At 39.6% G+C, this 26,964-nt stretch overlaps 8 protein-coding genes and 1 pseudogene across 12 annotated transcripts; 3 read left to right on the top strand and 6 right to left on the bottom strand.

Moving 5' to 3' along the window:
• Positions 1–189: 189 nt before the first annotated feature.
• Positions 190–3,922, bottom strand: LOC106352504 (protein DMP5-like). Its single transcript, XM_048746052.1, has one exon. The coding sequence runs from the start codon at positions 871–873 to the stop codon at positions 208–210; it is 666 nt and encodes a 221-aa protein (XP_048602009.1). The 5' UTR covers positions 874–3,922; the 3' UTR covers positions 190–207.
• Positions 3,923–3,925: 3 nt separating this feature from the next.
• On the bottom strand, positions 3,926–7,721 carry LOC125580829 (annotated as a pseudogene).
• Positions 7,722–7,973: 252 nt separating this feature from the next.
• On the top strand, positions 7,974–10,709 carry LOC106349214. The gene is made up of 9 exons (XM_048746051.1): positions 7,974–8,245; positions 8,392–8,503; positions 8,599–8,690; positions 9,061–9,186; positions 9,278–9,398; positions 9,487–9,571; positions 9,675–9,788; positions 9,941–9,980; positions 10,398–10,709. The coding sequence occupies exons 1-9, from the start codon at positions 8,069–8,071 to the stop codon at positions 10,548–10,550; spliced, it is 1,020 nt and encodes a 339-aa protein (XP_048602008.1). The 5' UTR covers positions 7,974–8,068; the 3' UTR covers positions 10,551–10,709.
• A 94-nt stretch (positions 10,710–10,803) lies between these two features.
• On the bottom strand, positions 10,804–12,473 carry LOC106352155 (FHA domain-containing protein At4g14490-like). The gene has a single exon (XM_013791830.3). It carries the CDS (start codon positions 12,456–12,458, stop codon positions 10,980–10,982), a length of 1,479 nt encoding a protein of 492 aa, XP_013647284.2. The 5' UTR covers positions 12,459–12,473; the 3' UTR covers positions 10,804–10,979.
• A 1,082-nt stretch (positions 12,474–13,555) lies between these two features.
• Positions 13,556–14,691, top strand: LOC106352197 (zinc finger protein CONSTANS-LIKE 2-like). Its single transcript, XM_013791871.3, has one exon. The coding sequence runs from the start codon at positions 13,615–13,617 to the stop codon at positions 14,581–14,583; it is 969 nt and encodes a 322-aa protein (XP_013647325.2). The 5' UTR covers positions 13,556–13,614; the 3' UTR covers positions 14,584–14,691.
• Positions 14,692–14,791: 100 nt separating this feature from the next.
• LOC106352176 (6-phosphogluconate dehydrogenase, decarboxylating 2-like) lies at positions 14,792–17,721 on the bottom strand. Of its 4 annotated transcripts, none has more exons than XM_048746045.1 (3): positions 17,478–17,721; positions 16,231–17,033; positions 14,792–15,708 (listed from the first exon to the last, which is right to left on the bottom strand). In XM_048746045.1, the coding sequence occupies exons 2-3, from the start codon at positions 17,002–17,004 to the stop codon at positions 15,022–15,024; spliced, it is 1,461 nt and encodes a 486-aa protein (XP_048602002.1). In that variant the 5' UTR covers positions 17,005–17,033; positions 17,478–17,721; the 3' UTR covers positions 14,792–15,021. The 4 variants fall into 4 exon arrangements, with proteins under 4 accessions (XP_048602002.1, XP_048602001.1, XP_048602003.1 ...); XM_048746044.1 differs by having other exon boundaries at positions 16,231–17,036; positions 17,478–17,675; XM_048746046.1 differs by having other exon boundaries at positions 16,231–17,058; positions 17,478–17,639.
• A 241-nt stretch (positions 17,722–17,962) lies between these two features.
• LOC106352208 (probable galacturonosyltransferase 9) lies at positions 17,963–20,380 on the bottom strand. Of its 2 annotated transcripts, XM_048746043.1 has the most exons (4): positions 20,249–20,335; positions 20,054–20,208; positions 18,650–19,870; positions 17,963–18,571 (listed from the first exon to the last, which is right to left on the bottom strand). In XM_048746043.1, exons 2-4 carry the CDS (start codon positions 20,192–20,194, stop codon positions 18,296–18,298), a joined length of 1,638 nt encoding a protein of 545 aa, XP_048602000.1. In that variant the 5' UTR covers positions 20,195–20,208; positions 20,249–20,335; the 3' UTR covers positions 17,963–18,295. The 2 variants fall into 2 exon arrangements, with proteins under 2 accessions (XP_048602000.1, XP_048601999.1); XM_048746042.1 differs by having other exon boundaries at positions 20,054–20,380.
• A 2,054-nt stretch (positions 20,381–22,434) lies between these two features.
• On the bottom strand, positions 22,435–23,822 carry LOC106404194 (E3 ubiquitin-protein ligase CIP8-like). Its single transcript, XM_013844935.3, has one exon. The coding sequence runs from the start codon at positions 23,774–23,776 to the stop codon at positions 22,604–22,606; it is 1,173 nt and encodes a 390-aa protein (XP_013700389.2). The 5' UTR covers positions 23,777–23,822; the 3' UTR covers positions 22,435–22,603.
• Positions 23,823–24,046: 224 nt separating this feature from the next.
• On the top strand, positions 24,047–26,956 carry LOC125580828 (pentatricopeptide repeat-containing protein At3g02330, mitochondrial-like). Its single transcript, XM_048746040.1, has one exon. It carries the CDS (start codon positions 24,091–24,093, stop codon positions 26,785–26,787), a length of 2,697 nt encoding a protein of 898 aa, XP_048601997.1. The 5' UTR covers positions 24,047–24,090; the 3' UTR covers positions 26,788–26,956.
• The last annotated feature ends 8 nt before the right edge of the window (positions 26,957–26,964 follow it).

Genomic DNA, 26,964 nt, shown 5'->3' with positions numbered 1-26,964 from the left:
ATACTTATAATATATAACTTCCAAAATTTATAAGATATTAGATATATGACCCGCTTGCTTTATATAATTGTTCAACAGCTAGATGAAACAAACAAAGAATAACGTATGAATACAAATTTACAAACATTCAACAAATTAAACAAATAAAGAAAGTCCACCCACCAAGAAAATGCTACCGGCCTTTATGTGTTTAAAACGTTATAATGTTTACCTGCGATCACCATTCCCGGTAACAAGATACCCAATTCCGAGACGTCTTGTCGGAAACACCGTAAACAATAAGCTACATATAACCCCAATCCCCACCGGAACAATGTCCAAAACATGTTTAGTCTCTTCCTCAGGCGACGGATAAAAGCAATCCGTTACATACTTATCTCTCAGCGCAACCGCTCCAAACACCAAAACCGACAACGTAGCATGGATCCAATCAACAAACCGCATCCGGTATTTGGACAAATCGGGTAAACCCAACCCGGACGGGTCAGCATAATCAACGACCCACATACCATTGAACGTGACAAAACCGTAGTAGACTGTTCCGTTGTCGGTTTTAACGCTATCGGTGAAGGAGCTGATGAAGCAAGATGCGGCTAAGAGGAAGAGGAGACCAGCGGTAAGAAAACGCGTTGCATGGTCGCAAACGCCGTTTGAAGTAAAAACGGGAGTTAGGAGTTGAAACGCGAGGAGTGTTCCCGTTGGGAGGAGGTTTGAGAGATTTGCTGCTGATGTCAGCGTGTTTGACATGGCTCGTTGAGACACTGACCTCTGTCTTTTGAGTACCAGGGGTTGTCTGTCCGACGACAGCTGCTTGGAAAGGTCATCGATCTCCGGTGCCGAAAAGTTCGCGTTTCTTAGCTTAAGGGCAGACATTTTTATAAAATTGAATTCTTTCTTGTTTTGGGGTTTCGTTGGCTTGAGTATGGATGATGGGAATGATGATGATGTTTTATAGATGTTACAATACGTAGAACAGCTAATTATAACTAAAGTTTACGCATATGATATATAATATTGGATTAGCTTGCATGAATTAAAAAAGACCACACGTAAATGAAATTTCATTTCTTTAAGTCAACACATATAATAACCGGCTATTCCTAGGTCGTGGGAATAGTATGCGTTCATTGGGGTTTAAATTGCACCAAAGGTTCAGATTGGTAGCGTAGGATCCATGTAGTGATACTAGATGATACTAATCTCTTTGTTGTAAGTGTGGTTGAAACACTAATGTAGTGTAAAATCATGTATACCTTTATTTAGTTAATGAAAAATTGAAGTTCGCAGATCCTCTAGACGTAGAGCAGCCAGGGCTTTGACCCTAAATACATTACCCACAATCGAAGTAAACGAGTTTAAAAAAAAAAGTCAACACATACAAAACGCAGCGCGCTTAAGATTTTTTGGATAAGCGACACCGTTTTCCTTTTTGAGCAACACAACATCGTTTCATATTTTAGGGATATTTCCTTTTATTGGAAAAAAAAGTAAACAGATCCGTTAGAAATCAATGAAGCTTAATCAATGTATCCTTCCATGGTTGTGTTCAAAAAATAAAAAGTATACTTCCATGGTTATTAATCAATGAAGCTTTTAGCATTAAAAAAAAATATCCGTTAGAAATCAAAATCTCCCTCTAGAATTATATCCTTTGCAAACAATCATAATAACCAAGCAGCACAGCAGCAACTTCAGGGTCACTTAAGAATTCAAGTAATTTTTTCCTAACAGTGTAATGATATATTGTGTTGTTCTGTTTTTGTTTCTGTATTAGATGGCTTGGTTGTTTCTTAAGTGTTGTTGTTTCTGTATTAAATGGTTTGGTTGTTTCTTTAAGTGTTGTTCTGTTTTTGTTTCTGTATTAAATGGCTTGGTTGTTTCTTAAGTGTTGTTCTGTTTTTGTTTCTGTATTAAGGCTTGGTTGTTTCTTAAGTGTTGTTCTGTTTTTGTTTCTGTATTGCTATAAAAAAATGTTATTCTCGGTTTCTATATCAGTATATCACATTGCATTCTTGTTTCTGTATTGCTATGACAAATTACATTATTGTTGATAACACACTGCTCTTCTTTGTTGTTATATATCGCTTACACTTGTTTTGTTTTTCATAACATGATCATGAATTCATGAGTCATGCTTGTTTGATGAATGATTTTGAATAAGGAGAGGAGATACTGACATTATTCCCTTCTGCCTTCCGCTTGCTTCAGGACTTGAGGTTAGACTTTGTTCCAACGTTTAATAGGTAGTTTTGTGGTTTGAATTTGTTTGTCGTCGTCGTATGTATTTGAAATTTTAATTATAATAGAATAGATAATTAAATTACTTAAGTAGTAGACTTTAAAAGAATATAGCAATAATGATTTGAAATTAAACGAGCCAAAATGTTTCTTTACTGCAATCTACTTAGTACTTATGATAAAGAGTTAAATATTATTGAAAGAGTAGCAGACTAGCAGTGGTCAAAAATCAAAATTATCAACGTGTCTTGATGCTTGCTTGTTTTTTTGCAGATAATTGAAGTAGCTTGTTGCAATCACTTTATAAGCTCAAAAGTATTGGATCATGTCCTGAACCATCACTACCGAAGTAAGCTCACCAGAAAGCGTGATCCCCTCATCACCCTAGGTGCGTGTTTGCTTGCTTTCTTGTCAAAAGCATTAAACTGATCCATATCCCCCGTTTTGAAACTGTAACTTTTGGTTGATTTGTGAATATAATTCAGGTGCTTTATAAAAGATAAAGCCCCAGCAGAAGATTAATTAGATCAACCAGGGAGCTTAAACGCGGGTCTGTTGAGTCCAAACTGCCAAAAGACAAGGCGTTTTTTTGTTGTTGTTGAAGGGGGGTCAAGATGAAGCGCAATAGGAAGCACGAGAGATGCGGAGATATCGCAATCCTCCGAGATCATCATCCTCCTCCGTATATCGAAATGGTAACCAACACAAACTAAATATTATTTTTAACTGAATTATGTTAGTGTCATTTTCTTATTGATGCAAGATTTTCTTCTTTTATTTAAATGATGTTAAATTCATATCATTTTTCTAAGTAATACTAACACAAATTAGTATATGTATCATTTTTATCATTTCTTTTAAGAATGTATCATTTTTAACTGAATTTTGTGTACGGAAATTAATTACGCATAGTAGATTGATCGTTAGGTTAACTTTGGTTTTGGGATTCAATCAAAATTTATCACAACTTTACTTTCCCAAAGTGCATGCATGGAACGATAGAACAATGAGAGACTTTTGTGTCTTTGTGTTTTTTAAGTTGAAGGTCGGTTGAGAGCTTTTATATATGAGAGATCATCATTGATGTTTACTCTTTGTCGCTACTAAAATATTTTCTTGCGAAAAAGGATAAAAAAGTGAGTACATAATGTTTTTATTCTTAAACTACATTTTCTTACAAATCCGAGTTTTGAAATATTTTTAAATTTTTTTATTTGATTTATTGTTTAGATTTTGCATAAGGAAATTTTGATTTTCTTTTGAGAAAATGATAAGGAAGTTTTGGTTTTCTTTTGAATGTCGGATTTGTTTAAAACATATGTGATAAATATTTAATTGTGATCATATTTGATTTTAGTTACCAGCAGATAATCAAAAGATTTTTGGAGAATTGCTAATTTGCTACAAACGGACGCTGCACTTGAATGTCATATTTGTTTAAACATATGTGATAAATATTTACTTGTGATCCTATTTGATTTTAGTTACAAACAGATAATCAAAAGATTTTTTGGAGAATTGCTACAAAGGACGTTGCACTTGTAGAAGAAGCTAAATTATATGCCAAGATGTAATTAAATATAAGTATATAGATCAATCTATTGGATAATTAATCAGTTAAAAATTATTGAGTTCAATTATTTTTTGATATATTACTTAAATACATGTTCCTGACGAATCGATAAGTGTAGACTGCACATTGGCAAACTATCAATAGATATATAGATCAATCTATATACACTGGAGAGTTTGTCGGTGTCAGTATACACTGATCAACTCAATAGGACCTTGTATCTAAATAATATAAAAAAATAACTAAACTCAGTAATTTTTAATTGATTAATTAGCCAATAGATTGATCTATATACTTATATTTGATTACCAGCTTGGCATATAATTTAGTCTCCGCTACAAGTGCAGCGTCCATTTGTAGCAATTCTCCAAAAATCTTTTGATTCTCCGCTTGAAACTAAAATCAAATAGGATCACAAGTAAATATTTATCACATATATTTAAACAAATCCGAATTTCGAAAGAAAACCAAAACTTCATTATCCCTTTTTCAAAAGAAAATCAAATTTTTTTAAGCAAAATCTAAACAATAAATCAAATAAAAAAAGTCTAAGAATATTTTCAAACTTGAATTTGTAAGAAAATGTAGTTTAAGAATAAAAAAACATTATGTACTCACATTTTTATTCATTTTCACAAGAAACGATTTTAGTAGCGACAAAGAGTAAACATCAATGATGATCTCTCATATATAAAGGCTCTCAACCGACCTTCAACTTCAAAAACACAAAGACACAAAAGTCTTCAATTGTTCTATCATTCCATGCATCATGCACTTTGGGAAAGTAAAATTGTGATACACAAAGACACAAAAGACATACTTGGTAATCTATATCTTCCAAACATTTATAACATATATGAGCCCCCTTACTTATATAATTGTTCAACAGCTAATAAAGAATAACGCTACTGTTCTCTTTACGTTTCCAAAACGAAAAAACCGCTAAAATATTTACCGGCGATCAACATTTCCGGTAATAAGATCCAATTCCGTGACATCTCGCAGGGAAAACCGTAAACAATAAGCTACATATAACTCCAATCCCCACCGGAACAATGTCCAGAACATGTTTGGTACTCTCTTTCTTTGGGGACGGATAAAAGCAATCCGTTACATACTTATCTCTCAACGCAACCGCTCCAAACACCAAACCGACAACGTAGCATGGATCCAATCAACGAACCGCATCCGGTATTTGGATAAATCGGGTAGACCCAACCCGGACGGGTCAGGGTAATCAACAACCCACATACCTTTGTGCGTGACAAAACCGTAGTAGATTGTTCCGTCTTCAGCTTTAACGCTATCGGTGAATGAGCTCACGAAGCAAGACGTGGCCAAGAGGCAGTGCCGGTCTAACATAATATAATGCCCTAAGCCAATTCAAAAAAATTATGCATTTATATCTCTATAATATTATTTGAGAAGTCAGTTTCTTACGTGTAGTTCTCATGTTAATTTTAAAGTAGTTAATTACAAAAGTATTCTTAATGAATTGAAAATATTATGCATAATGCCATTATTATAAATTTTTATTTTATTTTCCTTTTTGTTTCATAATTTTTTGCTTTTAATTTGCTTTTTTTTTATCCTAATGTTTTCTTAAACTACTAAAATATGGAATATATATATATATATATATATAATTTTGATATTTTATTTAATAAATAATAATAATTACATTTTTTAAAGAAGATAATTTTTAAAATATTTTACAAAAAAATATAATAGAAAATACTTATTAACGAAATATCGATCTTTTTGCATCTTTTCATTCATATCACTACGTAAACTTATGTAGTTAAGTTTTTCGAAAATAACAGTTTCAACTGACTATCACTAAGATTGGTGAACACAAAAGAAGGGTAAACTCGTAACGATTCCTAATAATGTCAATACGTGATACTGCTCTCATCACAATTTTCTAGTTTTTTATAAAAAATTAGAAATTAATAAATTAGTCACGTACCTCTCGTCAATACTAAGATTATGATCTAAGAATTGAAGAAAGAGGCAACACGAAAAACTATTTAGTAGCTAACTTTTAATTAAGGTTTTAGTTGTAATCTAAAATAGAAATTAACAAATATATTTGTTAATACAAGTTTATAAATATTGCTAAAGGATCCGACAAATGTTATTCTGATTAATTATTCCCACAAGTACTATTTAGCTAAGAAAACCTTACAAACCTTAATTATTTGTAAAAACTAAAAAAAAAAATTGACAACAAAAACATATACAACTAAAATATGCCCTTCTAAATTTTTTTGCCCTAAGCCACAGCTTCACCCGCTTATGCCATAGACCGGCCCTGCCAAGAGGAACAGGAGAGCAGCGGTAAGCAAACGCGTTGCATGGTCACAAACGCCGTTTGAAGTGAAAACGGGCGTTAGGAGTTGAAACGCGAGGAGTGTTCCCGTTGGGAGGAGGTTTGAGAGATTTGCTGCTGATGTCAGTGTGCTTGGCATGGCTCGTTGAGACATCGACGTCTGTCTTGTGAGCATCTCGGGTCGTGTTTCTGATGGAAGCTGCTCGGAAAGATCATCGAGCTCCGGCACAGGAACGTTCGCGTTTCTTAGCTTAAGGCCAGACATTTTATGAAATTTGATTTCTTATAATTTTGGTTTCGTTGGATTGAATATGGATGATGTAGGTGATGTTTCATAGATGTTATATAACACGTAGAAACAGCTAATTATAACCAAGGAAGGGTTAGTGGAAGACTAACTTTTAAAGACTGTGGTCTTCTTGGCATGGATATCACAATCTGAGGCACAATAGTTTCTGGACAATTCAGGCTACAAACACCGACTCATGGGTTTGGAAATCTCTCCTCAAGCTGCGCCCCTTAGCTGAAAGATTCATTACCTGTGAAGTTGGAAATGGATTAAAAGCCAGTTTCTGGAGTGATTGCTGGACTCCTCTTGGTTCATTATTAAAATTGTTGGGGGATGATGGACCAAGAAGACTACGTATACCTTTGCACTCCTCTGTTGCAGAAGCCTGTCCAGGAAACTCTTGGAACCTGCCACACCCCAGAACAGACAACGAGGTCCTGCTCCACGCCCACCTTACTACGGTTGCTCCCCCGATGCAGACTACTAGTGAAGACAAATACTTCTGGAGAGTTGACGGCGCACAGCTTAACAAATTCTCTGCAGCAAGAACTTGGGAAAACTGCAGGCCACGTGAAAATCCCAAAGACTGGTCGAAGTTGATATGGTTTTAAGGGTGTGTTCCTAAGCATGCTTTCAATATGTGGATTGCACAACTAGATAGAATTCCTATGAGAAGCCGACTGGAACGATGGGGGGTCACAAATGCCAGCAACTGCCCTGTCTGCTTGTTTGGAATTGAAACACGAGATCATATTCTTCTTACCTGTGGTTATAGTTCCGAAATTTGGAGGCTTGTGCTGCCAAGACTCGCTTCCCCTAATGTGTGCTTCATGAACTGGACGAAATTGCTATCATGGATCAAGGAACCGGCCTCTGGAAATGTCTCCATTTTGAAGAAGATAGCTACCCAATCAACTGTCTACCACATTTGGCGGCAGAGAAATAATATCCTCCATAATCAGGTTCTTATCCCACCGAACACGGTGTTTAGGATTATTGATCGAGAGTTGCGCAACATTCTCTTAGGAAGAAGAGACAAGAGAAAATACACCACCCTCTTGTCCTTTCGGCTTCAGTTTTACGTGAAATGGTGATTGAAACTCCAATATTCCCTTGTAATACTTCCTTGTTTTTCCTTCTTTTTTTTTTGCCTTGGAAGTGTTGTCAATAGGATTATAACTTTGTAAGTTCATTTTTTCATATTTATATGATATTAACGTTTTAGCAAAAAAAAAACTTTTAAAGACTTGAAGAAATTAAAGATTTTATTAATGGTTTAGTGATTCTTAAAGTTTTAATCAAATCTTTTTGTTATTGGTGTGATGATTACCTTACATAAAAAATCACAAAAATTAATATGAAATTATGAAAATCTATAAAAGTTGTATGAATTTAAAAAAAAAAAGACCACACTGTAATTGAAATTTAACTCTTTTTTAGTCAACACATTTTAATACAGAAAAAAAAAATCAAAACGCCAGCGTTTAAGATTTGTTGGTTAAAATTATTTTATTCTAAACGCGTCGTTTTTTCAAAGATTCCATTTACAAGAAGAAAAGGACTGGAGCAAAAGAAGACCGAGAAAGGTCGAACCGAATCGAATCTGTATCGGGCGGAGTAGAAGCGATCGCAATCGATGGCGGAAGGCGGCGAAGATCCCCAGCGACTGAAGAAGATTGCGGCGGCAGCGTACGACTACGATAACGACGCTCGATGGACGGATTACTGGTCAAACATCCTGATCCCTCCTCACATGGCTTCTCGCGCCGAGGTCGTCGAGCACTACAAGCGCAAATTCTACCAACGCTACATGGTCCGTACTATCCCATCTTCCCCTCTTTAAACACTCTTTGAAATTGAGATTCAAGTCTTCATATATACTCTTGAGTTCGAGCTTGATTTGGAGGTTTTGCGAACTTTGAGATCTTAGAGGTTTAAAAGGTATGTGATTTATTATAGGATCCTGATCTTGTTGTGGAGCCTATGTCGTCGAGTTCATCTTCGCAATCTGCAAGACCATCTGCATCTACTACTAATGCAAATGAACAACAAGCTCGTTCTCGGAGCTCAGGTGAACATTTATATAGTCATGACTTTAGTTAATCCTATATGAGATGAACCTTACTTCTTAATAAGTAATACTCAATGAACTCTGTGCTTCTTCAGGATCGGTTCCTCGAACCACTGGGCCATCTGGTGCAAACCCAAGTTCAGTGCGTTGGGATCAGCAGACTATTCAGTTCTCTGTCAATGCTTGGGTACTATTATGTTTCCCTGTTGCAGCTTCTTGTTCTTGTTTATCCTTATTCCTGAGTGTTTCTGGCTTCATATTTATTGATCAGAATCACTCCTAATGCAATGAACTGCAGACTTATTTTGTTGATCGCTCTGCACCTTTTTTTTTTACAATCAAAAGTCTTGATTTTCATTATTGTGAAAGACTTAGCTTCTTATTAGGACACTTGGGAGATTTTGTATGGTGTCGTTGTCTTTTTGTTCTCATTTCTTGATGTGCTTGTTATACTCAGATATGAACTACTGAAGATAAATGCGTTTTTTTTTCTGGCATATTTCACCTAACTATTTTTTGTCCCGCGTCTGTCTCTTAATCTATTTCATATTTTGCAGGTTTTCGTTATTGCTGTGCTGGCAGTGTTACCTCTAGTACCAAAGAACCTCTCTAATAGAGCTTATCGTCTATCTTTCATGGGAACTGCGTGCTCTTCTCTATATTCCTTGTACGCTCTTTATGGGGTAAGCCATGTGATCTCCCTTTTTTCTACTCTCTTGGAACCATGCATTGTCGAATTTCCTTTGGTAAGATGATTTTTTTTGTTATCGGCAGAGGCCAAGGGCATGGAATATGCAAGGAATGCAAGTTTATTTTCAATCAATTGTGGGAGCAAAGGATTTCATCTATTTCATCTACTGCCTTACATTTGTCACTTCAAATCTCTGTCTCAAGTGTAAGAGTTGTTGATTGAGTTTTTTTTTGGTGATTTTCTTCAAACTATATACATTCTAATGGTTAGTCTCCTTATCGATTTGTCTCAGTTGCTTTGATTCCCATCTTGTGTCGAGCACTTGAACAAGTAGCCAAGTTCTTGAGGCGTAACTTCACTCGCTCCACCATATACAGGTAGTTTGCATCCATCTGAATCAGCAGGTTTACTCGTTTTCATTTGTGGATTCTTAATGATGCTCAACTCTTTCTCTGTGTCCTGTTTTGTAATGGTTATCAGAAAGTACTTGGAAGACCCTTGTGTGTGGGTTGAATCAAACACAACTACCCTCAACATCCTCTCTTCGCAAGCTGAGATAGCCATTGGCTTCCTTCTGATTATCTCTCTGCTCTCGTACGTTATTTCCTCTTTTTAAAAGCGATAATTTTCGTTAGCACTAAATTGCTTAGAACCCTTCAAAATGAATTGAGTTCATAATTGAATCTTATGAGTGCATTTACTCGTTTTCACTTATCTGATCGAAACTGTCATTTTACTTACTGCAGATGGCAACGCAACTTTATACAGACATTCATGTACTGGCAGGTACGTCTTTTCAAATGTTTTTTCTTGCTCTACTTTTGGTTCCAGTCATCATTTCGCTCTATTGGCTCAACATCTCCAAGTAGATTCTTTGTTGAAACTTGATCAACTGAACATATGCTTATATATGCGGAACCACCGTTTTTCAAAACACCTTCTTCTTGTTTGTTGATACTATTTGTCTTTGAGACTAAGTGTTACATGGTCTAAAGAGCATTAGCTCAGTAATGAGAAGTGGGTTTTTGCTCTTCATGTTGAAAATCATGTGTGTTGTGCCATAAGAAACCGTCTAGTTCAAAACCTTGTTCATAACTCTCCATGAAGAAAGATAAACGTAGTTTCCAGGATTGTTGATTGGATCTTGATAGTTGTTCTCATAAATAAAGTAAAAGCCTGAGGTTTTGTTGTCTTTAATGGCAGCTACTGAAGCTGATGTATCAAGCACCAGTAACAGCAGGATACCACCAGAGCAATTGGAGCAAAATCGGAAGGACGGTGAATCCGATGATCCAACGTTACGCTCCCTTCTTGAATACTCCGGTGACTGCCGTTCAGAGATGGTGGTTCAGGTGAAAAAACAAACAAGTTGCAGAGTTGACTTTTGAAATCCTTTAAAAGAAACTACGATTTTAGCTTTCAAACACAACAGTCCTCGTCTTATCTGTTCCAGCTTTCAGCGTAAAGTAGATTCTTGTATGTTTATTGGTTATAAAAATATTACTGTTGCTACTAGAGATTTTGACTTTCTTTTGGTTACCAATTCACGAGTAGACATGTGACCATTTCCCTTTTGCGGGTGCAAAAAATTAACTCGAAGAAGTTGTGGTTCCTAGCACAAACAAAACCATGATGAAGATTATAGCACCAACCGAGTTATATAGATACAGACAATCTCACCCACAGAAAGACATAACATAAAGCCGATAAAACATCTTAGCAACCTAACTTAACAAGTCATGATACTAAGCCTAGCACAATAGCTAATGATCTAACCATGTCAAACTAACTCGAACGCCCTTGTCCCTTTGCTTGCTTCTGCTCTTCAATATGGTGGCGAACTCTCAAAGATTTACTTCTCATATCCTCTATCAACTTCTCTGTCTCATCCACTATCTGTTTTCTCAAGTGTACTTTCATGTATGCAAACCAGTCTCCTAGTGTCATCTTCTCTAAATCTACCTTCTCTACATTCTTTTCATTCCTGGATCCCTGCTCAGCCTTTCCATCTGATGTCTCAACTCCACCCTTACTGTATTTTTCCTCTTGTAAGTTCTCTGTCTCTCCATCTTCTCTAACACTACAGTCCATGTCCTCTTCACCTACTACTGCGCTATTCCTTGACTTAATCTCAACCTGCTCTACCATCTTAGATGTCTCAACTCCACCCCCCTCGCCCTTACTGTCTCTTTCCTCTTGGAAGTTCTCTGTCTCTACATCTTCTCTAACACTACAGTTCAGGTCCTCTTCTCCTACCATTGTGCTCTTCCTTGACTCAACCTCCACCTGCTCTACATTCTCATTTTCTTTATCACTTGTTTCACTGCAACCTTTCCCCTCTCCAACATCATTTCTAGCTTCCATCTCTTCTACAGCACTCTCCACTTTCTTCTTATTTGCACGGCTTTTCCGAGCTTGGTTCAAGACCCTCTCCAGCTCCTGAAACGAATCTCCACCAATCTCTTTCTTAGTGCTCCTGGTAGCCCTTGAAGGTCTTCTCTTCTCCTCCTCTATAACCTCATCCTCACACTTCACATTCCGGATCTGCCTGCTGCTCCTCGTCCCTCTCTTCATCTCTGAGATCTCCACTCCCTTTGGAGTATCCTCAATCTCCAATTTCACTGCATTCAAACCCAAATTCTCAACATCCTCAGTGTTCTTCTTACCTCCATGAGCCTTTTTCTCCACCGGAACAGCTTCTTTCGTTTCATTCTTCCGGGGCCTACCCCTGCGCTTTGGTTTCTCCTGAACCGGATCCGGATCCGAAACAGGAAGGCGCCTGTTGTTCCTTCTCGGCCTCGGGGGAAGCTTATGCTCCTCCTCCTCCTCCTCCTCCACCTGAACACCAGTCTCGAAGCTCACTACAATGGAAGTATACTCACCAAGCTTGATCACGTCTCCGTTACGGAGATTAACGGGAGTATCTGGATCGAGAGTCTCCGAGTTCAGTATGGTGCCGTTGGAAGATCCAAGGTCGTGGATTATCCAGTTCTCGGAGTCGGATACGATTCGGAGGTGTTTGGTGGAGATTCCGGCGTCTTTAATGGCGATTTCGTTACCGCGAACGACTCGGCCGATGCGGATAGTGGATCCGGGCTTGTACTCGAGAGATTCGCCATCTCTTGGACCTTGGACGAACGCGAGCTTCAGCAATGACAGAGTCATCGTGTTTTGAGTAAGAGCGTCTCTGAGACGATTCAGAGGGAATTTGAAAATGTCGGTTTTGTCATAATCGAGCGAAGCGAGGCTGAAATGCGAAAACATCTCCAGCCCATGGGCTTTTCCTTTTCATCATAGCCCATCTAAATCTTTTCTTTATTTATTTGTAATTTTTTTTATAGTCGGTAATGCTTTTTTTTGTGTGTCAAATGATAGTTTATGCATATGATTTGCCATCAAATTCAAACAAGATGTAAGCTATACTCCAGTGTTTAAGAAATTGCTAGACAGTAATTGAGCATTTTATAGAAAACTAGTCACTAGGAGTATTATTAAAAACTAAACGATGTGATTTACACGGGTTTTAATAAATTATTGATGTATTATATATATATATATATTAAACATTTATATAAAACTTCAGTTTTTCGATTTAATTATAAATTACACAAATTTGTAGATTTTTACACATTATTATTGAATTTAACTGATTTAGACCAAATTATATCGATTTAAACCGGTTTAAAATAATTTAAATCGATTTGAATCGTACAAAGGTTTTATGAAATTTGTTTTGGTTAGGATCGATTTTCTGTCTGCTTAGCAGGCATTTTTAAAACTATGCTATAGCCTATAGAGATATATATATATATATAGAAATATAAGATTTATTACAGGGTTCACTATGATAAATCTGTCAAGGACTTGTGGCTCATAAACATCCTTATCGCTTCACAAAAGTCTAACTTATCATTCTCCCATTGGTCACTATAGGTCCACCATGCATATACGCCATGGCCATTGTGCCATGTCAGCCGCACCCTCTAAACGTTCTTCACTTCTTTTTTACCATGTTTGAAAGTTTGTCTAGTCTTTGATCATTTATGATGCTAAGTAAACGTTAGCAAATTGATAACACTAAGACAACACTTAAAGCTCTCTGAGTATCTTTAAACATGATCACCATCAACTCATGGGGTGTGGTCCTAAGTAGAAGAAAGCTACACAAAGGAAGAGAAGATATATACTTGGTGTAGATTTGTTCACCTTTTGCCAATGATAAGACAAGACTTTCTCATCATTAATGCATATCCTCTCTTCAAACTTCAGCCAGCCACAAGCTGATCCAACTACTTTTAGCAACCACTAAATCTCTGCCACGTGTTCACCCCAAGATTCTATATACTTCCCCATCTCACCAACATATCATAGTAACAATATCATTACACACAAACATATTGTTTAGTCTTTACTCTTTAGTATGTTGAAAGAAGAGAGCAACGAGAGTGGTGGTACACGAGCATGTGGCACATGTCGTTCAGCCGCCTGCACTATCTACCGTGAAGCTGATTCTACCTACTTGTGCACCAACTGCGACGCCCGAGTTCACGCAGCCAAACGTGTTCGTGTCTGCGACTCATGCGAGTCTGCCCCGGCTGAGTTTTTCTGTAAAGCAGACGCTGCGTCTCTTTGTACAGCTTGTGATGCTGAGATCCATTCCGCAAACCCTCTAGCTAGACGTCATCAACGTGTGCCTATAACTTCAAACTCTTGCGGCTCCATGGCCACTGATGGAGATAATAATGTCATGATGGTGAGTGAAGAAAAAGAGGATGCGGATGAGGTGGCTTCCTGGTTGATGCTTAATCCAGGGAAAAACAATCAGAACAATGGGTTCTTGTTTGGTGTTGAGTATCTTGATCTTGTGGACTACAGCTCAGGCACAGACAACCAGTTCGGAGATCAGTACAATCATTACCAGAGGAGCTTTGGTGGAGGAGAAGATGGAGTTGTGCCACTTCAACTTGAAGAATCATCAACAAGTCACATGCAACAAAGCCAACACAACTTTCATTTGGGTGTCAACTATGGTTACTCTACAGAACCTCACTACAGCTACATTAGTGTTGTGCCAGAGTCAACATCAAGTGACACAACAGTCCAACACGCTAAAGAGACAATAGACCAAGTATCTGGCCCACCTACTCAGATGGTGCAGCAGCTAACTCCAGCTGACAGGGAAGCTAGAGTCCTGAGATACAGAGAGAAGAAGAAGAGGAGGAAGTTTGAGAAGACAATAAGGTATGCTTCAAGAAAGGCTTATGCCGAGGTAAGACCCAGAATCAAGGGCCGGTTCGCAAAGAGGATAGATATGGAAGCTGATGCAGAACAACTCTTCTCAACATCACTAATGTCCAATACCAGTTATGGAATTGTTCCTTCTTTCTGAACTGACTAGTTTGGCTAGTTATTACCACGGTTTCTCATATATATGAATCCTTAGTTTTTGTTGACTTTTGTAAAATTATTACGAGTTAAATCAGATATGTTCCTATAACTGCAGTAGTTTACGCACAACTCTCTCTACAAATACAAGAATAAGTGAAATATTATCTTGTGGAACAGTGTCTAACACTGTAATTGAATTGATACCACAATAAAGAAGATATGCATCACTATGACTCAAAAGCAGATTTCAAGTTGTCACTTCACAAGAGAGGGACAACCAAGTAGAGTAGCAAAAGATGTTTGATGCCTATTCGAAATACAAATAAAAGAAGAATACAAGTAAACACACGAGCCTATAGGCTGCCACAGTATTTCACACTAGGTGTGAATACATTATTGAAGGGAGAATACCAAACTGAGAGAGAGACTCATCACATCATTACATCTTGGATTGTCTTGCAATCTTGAACCACTCAGTGTGGAAAGACCCTTCCATATCAGTCCTTTCATAAGTATGAGCACCAAAGTAATCTCTCTGAGCTTGGACAAGGTTCGCCGGCAACCTCTCTCTCCTGTAAGAATCAAAGTACGCCAGACTCGCAGACATACCGGGAGTGCTTATACCCGAGTTGATGCTCAAGCAGACCACTCTCCTCCAAGCCGACTGCCTCTCGATGATCTCTTTCGCAAACTCGGGATCCACCAAGAGGTTAGCCAGCTCCGCGTTCCTGTCGTAAGCTTGCTTGATCCTGTCCAAGAAGATTGCTCTGATGATGCACCCTCCTTTCCAGATCCTCGCCAGCTCCCCTAGCTTCAACCCCCACCCCTTTTCCACGCTCTTGGCACGGATCAGGTTCATCCCTTGCGCGTAGCTGCAGATTTTCGACGCGTAAAGAGCCTTCCTCACGTCATCTATCAGCTGCTTCTTGTCAACGGTTTGATCGGTTAAGACATCGCCAAAACCACCTTCCTTGAAGACCTTAGCGGCCTGCACACGCTCGTCCTTAAGCCCGCTGAGGAACCTCGCGTCAAGAGAGGATTCTATAGTGGGAGAAGGAACAGAGAGCTCAGCTGCTTGCTGCACGGTCCATTTCCCGGTACCTTTCATCCCAGTTTTGTCCAAAACCTTGTAACAGAGTATGTACAATAGATTAGTCGGTTTAGTTTGCTGAACTCACCGGTTTAATATTCTGTTATTGGTTTAATAGTTTGTTAACACTCTTTCTTCAGTATAAGAAGAGTGATCATTGTAAACAGGGCCAGCTTAACATTTTTAAAGGTCCTAAAGCAAATTTTTTTTCTATTTTCTTTTACCTTTTAAATTTTTTTTTTCAGTGTTATAAATATATTTTTGTTTTAAAAAATTTAACAGTAACATTTTGTGATGTAAACAAAACCATATACATTTAAAATATTTTGTGCCCCTTTTTAATTTAATTTATTATTTAAAAAAAAAAATTAATGTAAAAAAGTGCATTTGTAAGAAAAATTGGACCCTTTTAACCCACAGTTTTGGAACGGGCCGGGGGACAGCCGTACCGTTTGTCCCCCTATTTATTGGTTTAACAGTTTGTTAACACTTTCAGTATAAGAAGAGTGATCATTGTAAACGTTAACGTTGATCAGAAATTAAGAGATTAATTAATACCTTATCAACCAAATGCCCATCACCCTTATCGTCCTTGATCCCAAAGATATCCGCAGTGATCTCTACCAAGAAACTCTCGAGCTCGCCTTTGTTCCACTCGGTGAAGACACCGTGAAGCTCCTCGTTCGTTAGCTTACCAACGGATTTCAACACATCATAGGCTTCAGCAATCAGCTGCATGTCACCGTACTCAATCCCATTGTGAACCATTTTGACGAAGTTTCCAGACCCTCCTTTCCCTATGTACGTCACACATGGACCACTGTCCCTGACCTGAGCCGCAACCTTGAGAAGAATGTCTTCGATGTTCTTGTAAGCCTCAAAGGATCCTCCAGGCATCATTGAGGGGCCGTTACGAGCACCTTCTTCACCACCAGAGACTCCCATTCCTAGGTAGAGGAAGCCGTTCTCGGCCACGGCTTTTTCTCTCCTCTCTGTGTTCTCGTACCATTCGTTGCCGCCGTCGACTATGCAATCACCTTTTTCTAGATAAGCTGAGAGGGTCTTGATGGTTTGGTCGACGGGTGCACCGGCCTTGACGAGCATGATTATGACACGTGGCTTTTGGATGGAGTTGACGAAGGACTCGGGGTCGTGGAAGCCGTAGACAGGGAGGTTTCCTTCTTTCTTGGCTCGTTCGACGGTTTCGTCGACTTTGGAGGTTGTTCTGTTGTAGACGGAGATTAGGAAGCCTTTGGAAGCAATGTTGAGAGCTAAGTTCTGGCCCATTACGGCTAGTCCAGCTAAGCCTATTCTAGTTGGTTGAACAGCCATTGTCTTCTTTGTTTCCTTCTTTCTTCTCTCTGCTGGGATAAGAAAAAAACACTTCTAAAATCTCAAATGTAAGAAAGAAGAAAGAAACACATCAAACATGTCCTTGAAGCTACAAGAGGTAAGTGATGAATCAGAGACTTGGCGTCTAAGTGGCAATAAACTCATAGATTCAACCAGTGATCGAAGTTTCTAACACATAATCAATACATGCAAGTACAAAACTAAGGCTCAATCCACATGGAGAAGATTATTACAGATCTAGAACTCAAATTACAATCGATGCAGACAGATCGAAGAACCGATTACTATAGAACAGTCACATATTGATCAAAACAAATATCAAAATGAGATTTTTCAGTATAATCTTAGATTAATGATGAGATTCATGCCATTAAAAAGCTGATGAGATCCTCCGATTACACATGTGAGTCGAAAGATAGAGAGAGAGAGAGAGAGTGATCGGAGAAACAAACCTGCTTTCTCCCGAAATTGATTTGAAAAGATCTGAAAGACTGTAAGGTTTCGGAGACAGGAGCTGTTGTTTTGTAAGAGATTTGTATTAATATGAACGGTCCGATTCGCACCAATTAGAAATAAAGTTCTTGTCAAAATTGGCCACTCTGGGTTAGGTGAGAAAAGCTGAGTGGTTGTCTTCTTTTCCTCTTCTCTCTTCTTATATTGGATGCTGCTGTTATTATATTATAGAAAAACTAATGAAAATTATACTTTTCATACCTTTGTTATTTTTCTTAATTTGGACATTTTACATTGCAAATTTCCACTGATTATAAATTAGTTAAATAATCATATCAGATTTCTCTCCATTTTACATTTGCCGTTACAAAAAAAAAAACACTTGCAAAAAAAATGTTCTCTCCAATAAATTCCTCATTCACCACCAACACAAATGCTTTGAAACAACTCAACCTTCAAGTTTGAGTTCATACACACAAGTCAATACCTCTAAAAGTGAATATTTATGAGGGAACGGTTTAAAATTATAGGACATGAGTTTCTTAATCTTAGGCAGACAAGTATGAAAGACACAACAAAGAGAGACATTGCAATTTTGGAGGAAGCTTTTGCTGTGAAGTGTTACAATAACAAAAATAAGAACAGAACTATAACAGAAAGAACAAGCAAAATACTTTGTAACCCTATATATAGAGAAGATAAACGTGTATCAGTTAAAGAATGCTCTGAATGTCTGAAACATATCGATTCGAGTTTACCTCTTATCAATATCTTTCAGTTCTTCGGGTTTGATCTTTTTGTCCATCTCTGTGTCCCTCTAGAGACCAAAATTGCACATCTGCACAAACTCCATTTCGTTATCGACGTATTTAGTCCAGAGAGACTTGTATTGGTTCATTGCAATGTCTAGCCATGGTTTCATGTTTCCATTGTAATGTATCACCGCTGCTTTTTTTATCTCGTCCATGCTCACTCCCGGGTTGTAGCCTAACCCAAGCACATGCCAGGACTTGTCCAGTGATTTCGTCTTTGAATAGAATGTCATCAGTCCCGGAGGCAGCGTGCCCAATTCCCAGAGAGTTCTGTCTTCATTCTGCTCAGAGATAACACACAATCAACGCAAGATAAGAGCTTTGAAATGCATAAGTTACTAAAAAAGATATGGACTTACCAAGTTCTGCCAGTAATGGTATTGATCTGTGCATTTCTCGCGCCTCCAAGCATTGAGATCAAATATATTCATCCCAAAGGCCCAAGCACAAGCATTGGGGTTAAAGCTCTCTTTGATCAGAGGATGAGTGAAGTTTAGGTACTGACCATATCGATGGAAAGAGCCAAAACACGTCTCAACAGCTCCATTCACTTTCCCATCCAAGTTGATCTTCCATAAACCAGTCACGTCCTTCTGCACCACAACATCATCGTCCAAGAACAAGATCTTGTTCAGCTTCGGGTACATCTCCGGCAAGTAAAACCTGAGATGGTTCAGCATGGAGAGATACTTCGGGTTCTTGAACTTGAGGCTATGAGCATCTTTAGTAGCGTTCTCCGCCTGGTTCTCAAAGTAAAACTTCTGCAACTTGGCAGACTCCAGCTGCTTCAACACCGGCGCATAAGAAGAGTTCAAGAACTTGAACTCGTCCACTGATTTGATCTCAATATGCGCACCACGGTCCAAAGGACGCATCTTAAACCAAACCTTCATAGCCGCAAGATTCATCCGATCAGTCACCACGTGAAACACATGCTTCCACGGCTCCTCAGCATTCATCACAACAGATCTCACCACAACCGACACAGCAATCACATTATCAGAGAAAATCGCGTAGTGGTAAAGACTCGGATCCTCCACAGCCGAATCAAACGGAGCATCCTTATACTTCTCAGGATTATTGATCCTCTCCCCCACAAGCCTCATCGCCAAACAGTTAAGACTCTTAGGAACAGACTTGGCCGAGATCAAGCTCGCAACGGCGCCGCTCTTCTTCGCCTTCGCCAACTGTTCCTGGACAGCAAAGATCGTATCTCTCAGCTTCTGGATCTTGAGCTGCGTATCGTAACTCTCTTTGGACTCAACAATCATCATCCTCGCTGTCTTCACCTTATCTTTCACCTCTTTCTCGAGAAGCCTAAACGCATCCTCCTCAAGAGCATTGCCGTTCAAACCAGGTTTGGACTGCAGATCAGAGAAGTTGATAGCTAGATCCTCAAAGAGCTTCAGCTGCTTAGAAGCGTCGAGTTTCAGCTTCCTAGCGTAAGCAGCATATGCATTGACAAGCGTGAGATGATCAGTGGCTTGCTTGTGGATCATATCCAACCTAGTTTTCAAAGGATCTGATTGTAAAGCCAGAAACGTCCTCTGCATATACGCGTTTCCACCACTCGGCAATGTCTACAGAACAAAACGAACAACCGAAGCTCAGATTCAGTGAATTCATTCTAAATTTGATCGAATCAAAGTATAAACGAGCAATTAGAGTTATTGTTTAGACGAATCGAAGCTCAGATTCAGAGGAATCATTTCTAAATTTGATTGAATCGAAGCATAAACAAAGAGAATTGAGAGGAGGCGTACGTGATCGTGAGGAGGCTGGTGACGAGAGGAGTTGAGGAAGACGGAGAAGGTGGCGAGGAAGAGGAAAGAGAACAAGGCGGAGATGAAGATCCGGAGTCCGGTTCCGACTCCGTTACGGCCTCCACGGAAGGCCACCGCCATTGCTATAGATAAACTTTTTTCACCTAGAGCAGTTAGTTTGTTTCAGATCGGGATTTTTCGATTGGAAGGAATCGTCGGTGGAGCTTCTTTGCTTGGGCTGTAGAGATGAGTGAGTTAAGTTAAACTCTGGAGAGTGACGGATACATCTCAGAAAACATTTTATTAGTGAAGAAAACACGTTAATGTATTAACTAAAGAAAACATCACTTGCTGTATTTTAAATATATTTAAGTTTATATTTATATGGAAATACACATAATATATTTTAACTAAATAAAATATATTTATATTTATATTTTTGTTTCTAATTCTTATTTTACTCTTATTTTTCAAAGGACCAATACACCAATTTAACTTTTGCATTTCATTTTAATATATTTCAAGAAATATATGAACCTACTATCATTCCATCGTATTTTTCTCTTTAATATTAATAGCATACATTAATTATTCAACTAAACTAGATAATCAGTTGAAAAAACTGCATTTCGAGAGAGAAAGTAGCGAAAAGAGAGAGAAAGTAGATCTCCGGCGAACGGCCGGCACGTGAGCGTGCGTGCCGTTGCCGGAGACCGTCGTCCTTCGGTAAAAAGTCCCCGATTGTGTTTCACCTTCGTTTATAACGGCTTCCGCCTTGCCTGAGCTCTGGTCAGTCACCCTTGGTGGTGGTTCTGTCACTGGTGTGAAGACGCGGAGGTCTAAAGGAGCGGACAGATAAAGATGTTTGTGTTTTTTTTGTCCCGGGAGGTGGAGGTTTAGTTAGCTCCGCCGCCGCCGGTTCTAGTCGCTGGGAGGCGTAAGGTACTATAACTTCGTCGTCGTCAGCTCAAGTCCCCGGGAGGTTAAGACTCCGTCAGTCTTACGTCGCCGGCTTCAGCGTCTCGAGGATGGTTGTCTGCTCGAGTATGGGCTCTGGTCATGGAGCAGAAGAGGTTTCTTCGGGTTATGATTTTTAGGGTTTGTAGTGTCGCCGTCGGATGAGCTCTCCACAGGGGAGGATGCTCTCCGACTGGGTCTCAGTGTGGTGAAGAAGAGATGTGGTTGCGGTGGAGGCTCGAAGGGATTCAGAGCTCCGCCGAATCGAGGGTTTTCAGTGGTTGGGTACGGCGGCTTGGGAAGGCGGAGACGGTCGGGTTGAGGCGGAGCGACGCGTGGCGCACTGACGGTCAAGATCTTCACACGTGGCGCGCTTCTGCCTCCTCGACGCACGCGTTTCCCAGAGTCGGTCGGTGCTGGTTTCGAGTAGGTGGGCTTGGGCCTGTTAAGCCAATGTGGGCTTAGGGTTTTTTGTCTGGTTTGTTTAGTTGGCCGATTAGTTTGTGGGCCTCTGTATGTGGGCTTCGGCCATTGGGCTTGGCCCGTGTTCTTTTATAAAATCAAAATTTGTGTTAAAAAAAAAAAACTAGATAATCAGTCAATTATAAATATTTATTTAGTAAATAAATAAATACTTCTCATAACCTTTGATATACACTATAATGTCTTAATTAATATTTTGTATTATAAACTTTATATAAATTTAACCAAATTTATTAGTTATAATTATTAATTTTATTATAATTGAATAAATTAGTTTTAAAGGATATTATTATTTATTAGATTTGTTTTCATTTCTTTTTGTTAAATAAATGTGGCTCTTACAAATTAATAGATATATTTGTTTATCAAGGAGGCATATCTTCACGTAAGAAATACCAGTATTAATAATGTGTTGAATAAATACATATATATTGTACCTGAATTAATAACAAAAAAAAAACCATAAACAAAGTTGTCAAAAAAAAAAAAAAAAAAACCATAAACAAATTACTTTAAATACAGTTGCCGTAGGTTTGATAGAGAAAACTCCAAAAACACAGATTCTGGTTTTTCCTTTTAATTGCATAGGAGACTCAAAAACCAGATTCCCTATTTTATAGAGAAACTATTTTGGCAAAATCTTGAATGGCGTGAAACTAGTTTTTGGAAAAACTAAAACCAAAAACCAATTCAAAAACCACAAACAATCGATACAACCATAAGCTTTACACTGAGAGAACAAGTAACATCCTGTAGATTACCAAAGCCATTACAAAAAGGTAACCTGTAGGTTTGCTCTATCCAGATCATGCAAACTAATTACACTTGAGAATCAATCAGCTAAACAATACCCCACGATTCATCTTCATGCCCTGACTGCATTCCTATATTACAACAACTATGACGACAATATAACTTGAAAAACACTTGCAAGATATGACTTCGAAGTCTTAACATAATTTATTTCATAAAAAGGAATATATACAACTTCAACATTATCGCATTCACGATAAGTGCTGATTCCCACAAAACAAAGCAGTTCAAGGATCTTGCCTTTTACACCGTGGCTATTTACATGCGAATAGATACTTCACATTTCTTTAAATATACCTACCCGGCAAGGAAAAAACTGGTGTTGCTCCTTTGTGATCCCCTATGCCTTTCACACTCAAGATCATCAGTGGGAAGCTCAAACCGGCAAACCGGACAAGTATTCCTTATCCCCAGCCAAGGCGTAATACACTCTCCATGATACAAATGCCTACAAGGAAGCCTCTTCACTTCCTCCTCTAGTACCATTTCATCTTTACAAACCGCACAAACCACGTCCCCTTCTTCGACCGTAAGTTCCACAACAGGAAGATCCTCAACAACCCTTTTGGCAGCCGGAGGATTCCCCCTGACTCCAGCTTCGTTATCAAACATGTGCCCAAGAATAACATCATCAGCAGCATCACCATCACCCAAGCTAGCTAGATACATGTAATAGCTCGGATCCATATCACCAGAGATGATCGTGATACCTTCAGCTTGTTCAATGTAATTAACAACGTTGTTGATAGTTATCAAAACCTGCCAGTCAAGCTCATGATCTTCTTCTTCTTCTTCCTCTTCATGATCATCTCTCGATTGCGAAGATAACTCTTCTTCTTCTTCGGAACTACTAAAAGCTCTAACCGTCCAGTTAATAGCGTTCCGCACCTCCTCCCACTCTTCATTTTCATCACCCAAGTCGTAATCCCAAACCGGAGGTAGACCCGTAACAACCTCGACCCGACCCGACTCATTCGCCACATTCTCACTCTCCCCGGAGGTGAAATTAAACACGTCATCTTCGTAATCGGAATCCGAATCGAGACCGGTCACTCGAAGCCCGGGTTGCTGATCCGACCCGGATCCGGACTCGCATCTACTCCCCAAGACTATCTCCCTCTCCTCTTCTTCTTCCTTAGGTTCATAAAAGCCCCATACATTGAAATCATCGCCCGTAAGTCCTCCAGATCCTAAGTACACCCCCTCGGAGGTCTCTCGATCGAAGAAATCGATGGGACATGTGTACGGATCGAGCTCTGAATCCGATCCGGAATCTGAAATCGGGTGGCCTGCGAAAGGGAAATAAGGATCGCAATCGATGTCCCTGTCGTGGAACGGAGGAGAGTCGCAGACGAATACGCTCGTAGACTCGTCATCCTGTGTAAAGATCGAACGTTCTACGGCTGCGCCGCCGTCCTCCGCCTCTTCTTCGAGGTTGGTTATGGGACATGGCTTCATCGTCGACGCCATTGTTGAGTTTCAGAGAAATGTTAAGAAAAAAAAAATGAAAATGAATATTTCAAAGGGAAAACCGTAATGATCTGATCTGATGACGTGTAACTGAAAAACTGATGACGTGTAAAAATAATGCGCTGTTGCTGGGGATCGAACACGGGTCATCCGCCTGACAGGCAGGAATACTTACCACTATACTACAACAAATTGTTGTTTTCTTTTAGAAAATCGTGAAATTAAAGTTAATTTAAATAAACCGAGTAAACCGAATCGAATTAGTTTTAATCGTTTCGATCCCGCCTTTAGACACAACTGAGATCGAGTTCGTTATGCCGGAGAATCTCAGATTCTTGCGTATGACCAGAGCAGTGGTTTCACTCCATAATTCTCTAACAGAGAAAATAGTTTCATACAGAAGAGTTCCTGTCCTTTCTTATTTTACGGACTTCGTGAAACAAGTGAACTCAATCAGCACGACGAACTTTTCGTTTGTTTACAAAGAATGTGCGAAGCAAGGAGCGGTGGAGCTTGGCAAGCAAGCTCATGCTCATATGATACTATCTGGGTTTCGTCCCACTACCTTCGTCCTAAACTGTTTGCTGCAAGTCTACACAAACTCTAGAGATTTACTCTCTGCTTCCAAGTTGTTCGACAAAATGCCCGTGAGAGATGTTGTCTCGTGGAACACAATGATAAATTGCTACGCGAAGAGTAAAGACATGGTAAAGGCCAGTTCTTTCTTCAATACGATGCCTGGGAGAGACGTTGTGTCGTGGAACTCGATGCTCTCTGGGTATTTGCAAAACGGCGAGAGTTTTAAATCCGTTGAGATTTTCGTTGACATGGGGAGGGCAGGTGTTGGGTTCGACTGTAGAACGTTTGCTGTTATCTTGAAAGCGTGTTCGTGTTTAGAGGATAGCAGTTTAGGAATGCAGATTCATGGGGTTGTTGTTAGAGTGGGTTATGAAGCTGATGTGGTTGCTGCAAGTGCGTTGTTGGATATGTACGCAAAGTGTAAGAGGTTTGACGAGTCGGTTAGAGTGTTTCGAGGTATTCCGGAGAAGAACTCCGTCTCTTGGAGCGCTGTAATCGCGGGCTGTGTTCAGAATAACTTGCTGTCCTTAGCTTTGGTGTTCTTCAAGGAGATGCAGAAGGTAGGTGGTGGAGTGAGCCAGTCGATTTACGCTAGCGTATTGAGGTCGTGCGCTGCGTTGTCTGAGTTGAGGTTAGGTGGTCAGTTACACGCTCACGCGTTGAAGTCTGATTTTGCAGGAGATGGGATAGTGAGAACGGCGACGTTGGATATGTATGCGAAGTGTGATAACATGCAAGACGCTCAAATTTTGTTTGACAAGTCAGAGAATCTTAACCGACAGTCTTATAACGCGATGATTACTGGCTATTCGCAGGAAGAGCACGGTTTCAAGGCTCTATTAGTGTTTCACCGCCTCATGTTAACGGATCTTGGGTTTGACGAAATAAGTTTGTCAGGAGTCTTCAGGGCTTGCGCCTTGGTGAAAGGTCTTTCAGAGGGGCTTCAGGTTTACGGTTTGGCGGTGAAAAGCAGCTTGTCGCTAGACGTTTGCGTTGCAAACGCTGCTATTGATATGTACGGGAAATGCCAAGCTCTGAGTGAAGCCTTTCGTGTGTTCGAGGAGATGAGGAGAAGAGACGCTGTGTCTTGGAACGCGATTATAGCAGCGCATGAGCAGAACGGGAGAGGATACGAAACGCTTTCTCTTTTCGTCTCGATGCTCCGCTCTGGAATCGAGCCTGATGAGTTTACTTTTGGAAGCGTTTTGAAAGCTTGCGCTGGTGGTAACGGTATGGAGATCCATTCCAACGTTGTTAAGTTAGGAATGGCTTCGAACTCCTCTGTTGGTTGCTCTTTGATCGATATGTATTCGAAGTGTGGGATGATAGAAGAGGCAGAGAAGATACACAGTCGTTTGTTTCTTCTAGGCAATGTTCCGGGAGAGGTTGAAAAGATGCACAACAAGAGACTGCAAGAACTGTGTGTTTCATGGAACTCAATCATTTCCGGATACGTAACAAAGGAGCAGAGCGAAGATGCTCAGATGCTTTTTACTCGGATGATGGAGATGGGCGTAGCTCCTGACAAGTTCACTTACGCAACGGTTCTTGATACCTGCGCGAACCTAGCTTCAGCTGGATTAGGCAAACAGATTCACGCTCAGGTCATCAAGAAAGAGTTGCAATCCGATGTGTATGTCTGCAGCACACTTGTTGACATGTACTCGAAATGTGGAGATCTCCACGATTCAAGGTTAATGTTCGAGAAGGCCCTGAAGAGAGATTTCGTGACGTGGAACGCCATGATCAGCGGGTATGCACACCACGGGAAAGGAGAGGAAGCAATAAAGCTGTTTGAGAGAATGCTACTCGAAAACATCAAACCGAATCACATAACTTTCATATCGATACTGCGAGCTTGTGCTCACATGGGTCTAGTCGAGAAAGGACTCGAGTACTTCTACATGATGAAGACGGAGTACGGCTTGGATCCTCAGCTGCCTCATTACTCCAACATGGTGGATATCTTGGGAAAATCCGGGAAGGTAGAGAAGGCATTGAAGCTTATCCGTGAGATGCCGTTTGAAGGAGACGATGTTATATGGAGGACGTTGTTAGGAGTCTGCGCGATACATAGAAACAATGTGGAGATTGCGGAAGAAGCAACGGCTGCTCTGTTGAGACTTGATCCGCAAGACTCTTCTGCTTACACTCTTTTATCGAATGTGTACGCAGATGCAGGAATGTGGGAGAAGGTTTCGGATTTGAGGAGGAGTATGAGAAGCTTTAAGCTTAAGAAGGAGCCTGGTTGCAGTTGGGTTGAGCTCAAAGATGAGCTTCACGTGTTTTTCATTGCAGATAAGGCTCATCCTAGATGGGAAGAGATCTACGATGAGATTGGTTTGGTTTACAGTGAAATGAAATCATTTGATGATTCTTCTTTGGTGCCTGAGGTTGAAGTACAAGACCAAGACCAATGGTACTACTGCTAAATGTGTTGTATGATTAGTGGTTTATGAATTTAGTCCATTTGTATGATTTACCCATATCATAAGTTTACTATAAACAATTTAATTAGAGTATTCGTTCATTTGTGTAACTTTTTAGCATACAATGTACAGTTGTCTTGTTTGTTCTGAATGAATACTACATTTATTGACAGCCATAAG

The sequence above is a fragment of the Brassica napus genome, chromosome C1 (assembly GCF_020379485.1).
Source record: "Brassica napus cultivar Da-Ae chromosome C1, Da-Ae, whole genome shotgun sequence".
NCBI lineage: Eukaryota > Viridiplantae > Streptophyta > Magnoliopsida > Brassicales > Brassicaceae > Brassica > Brassica napus.
This window is presented reverse-complemented; position numbering and strand designations above follow the sequence as displayed.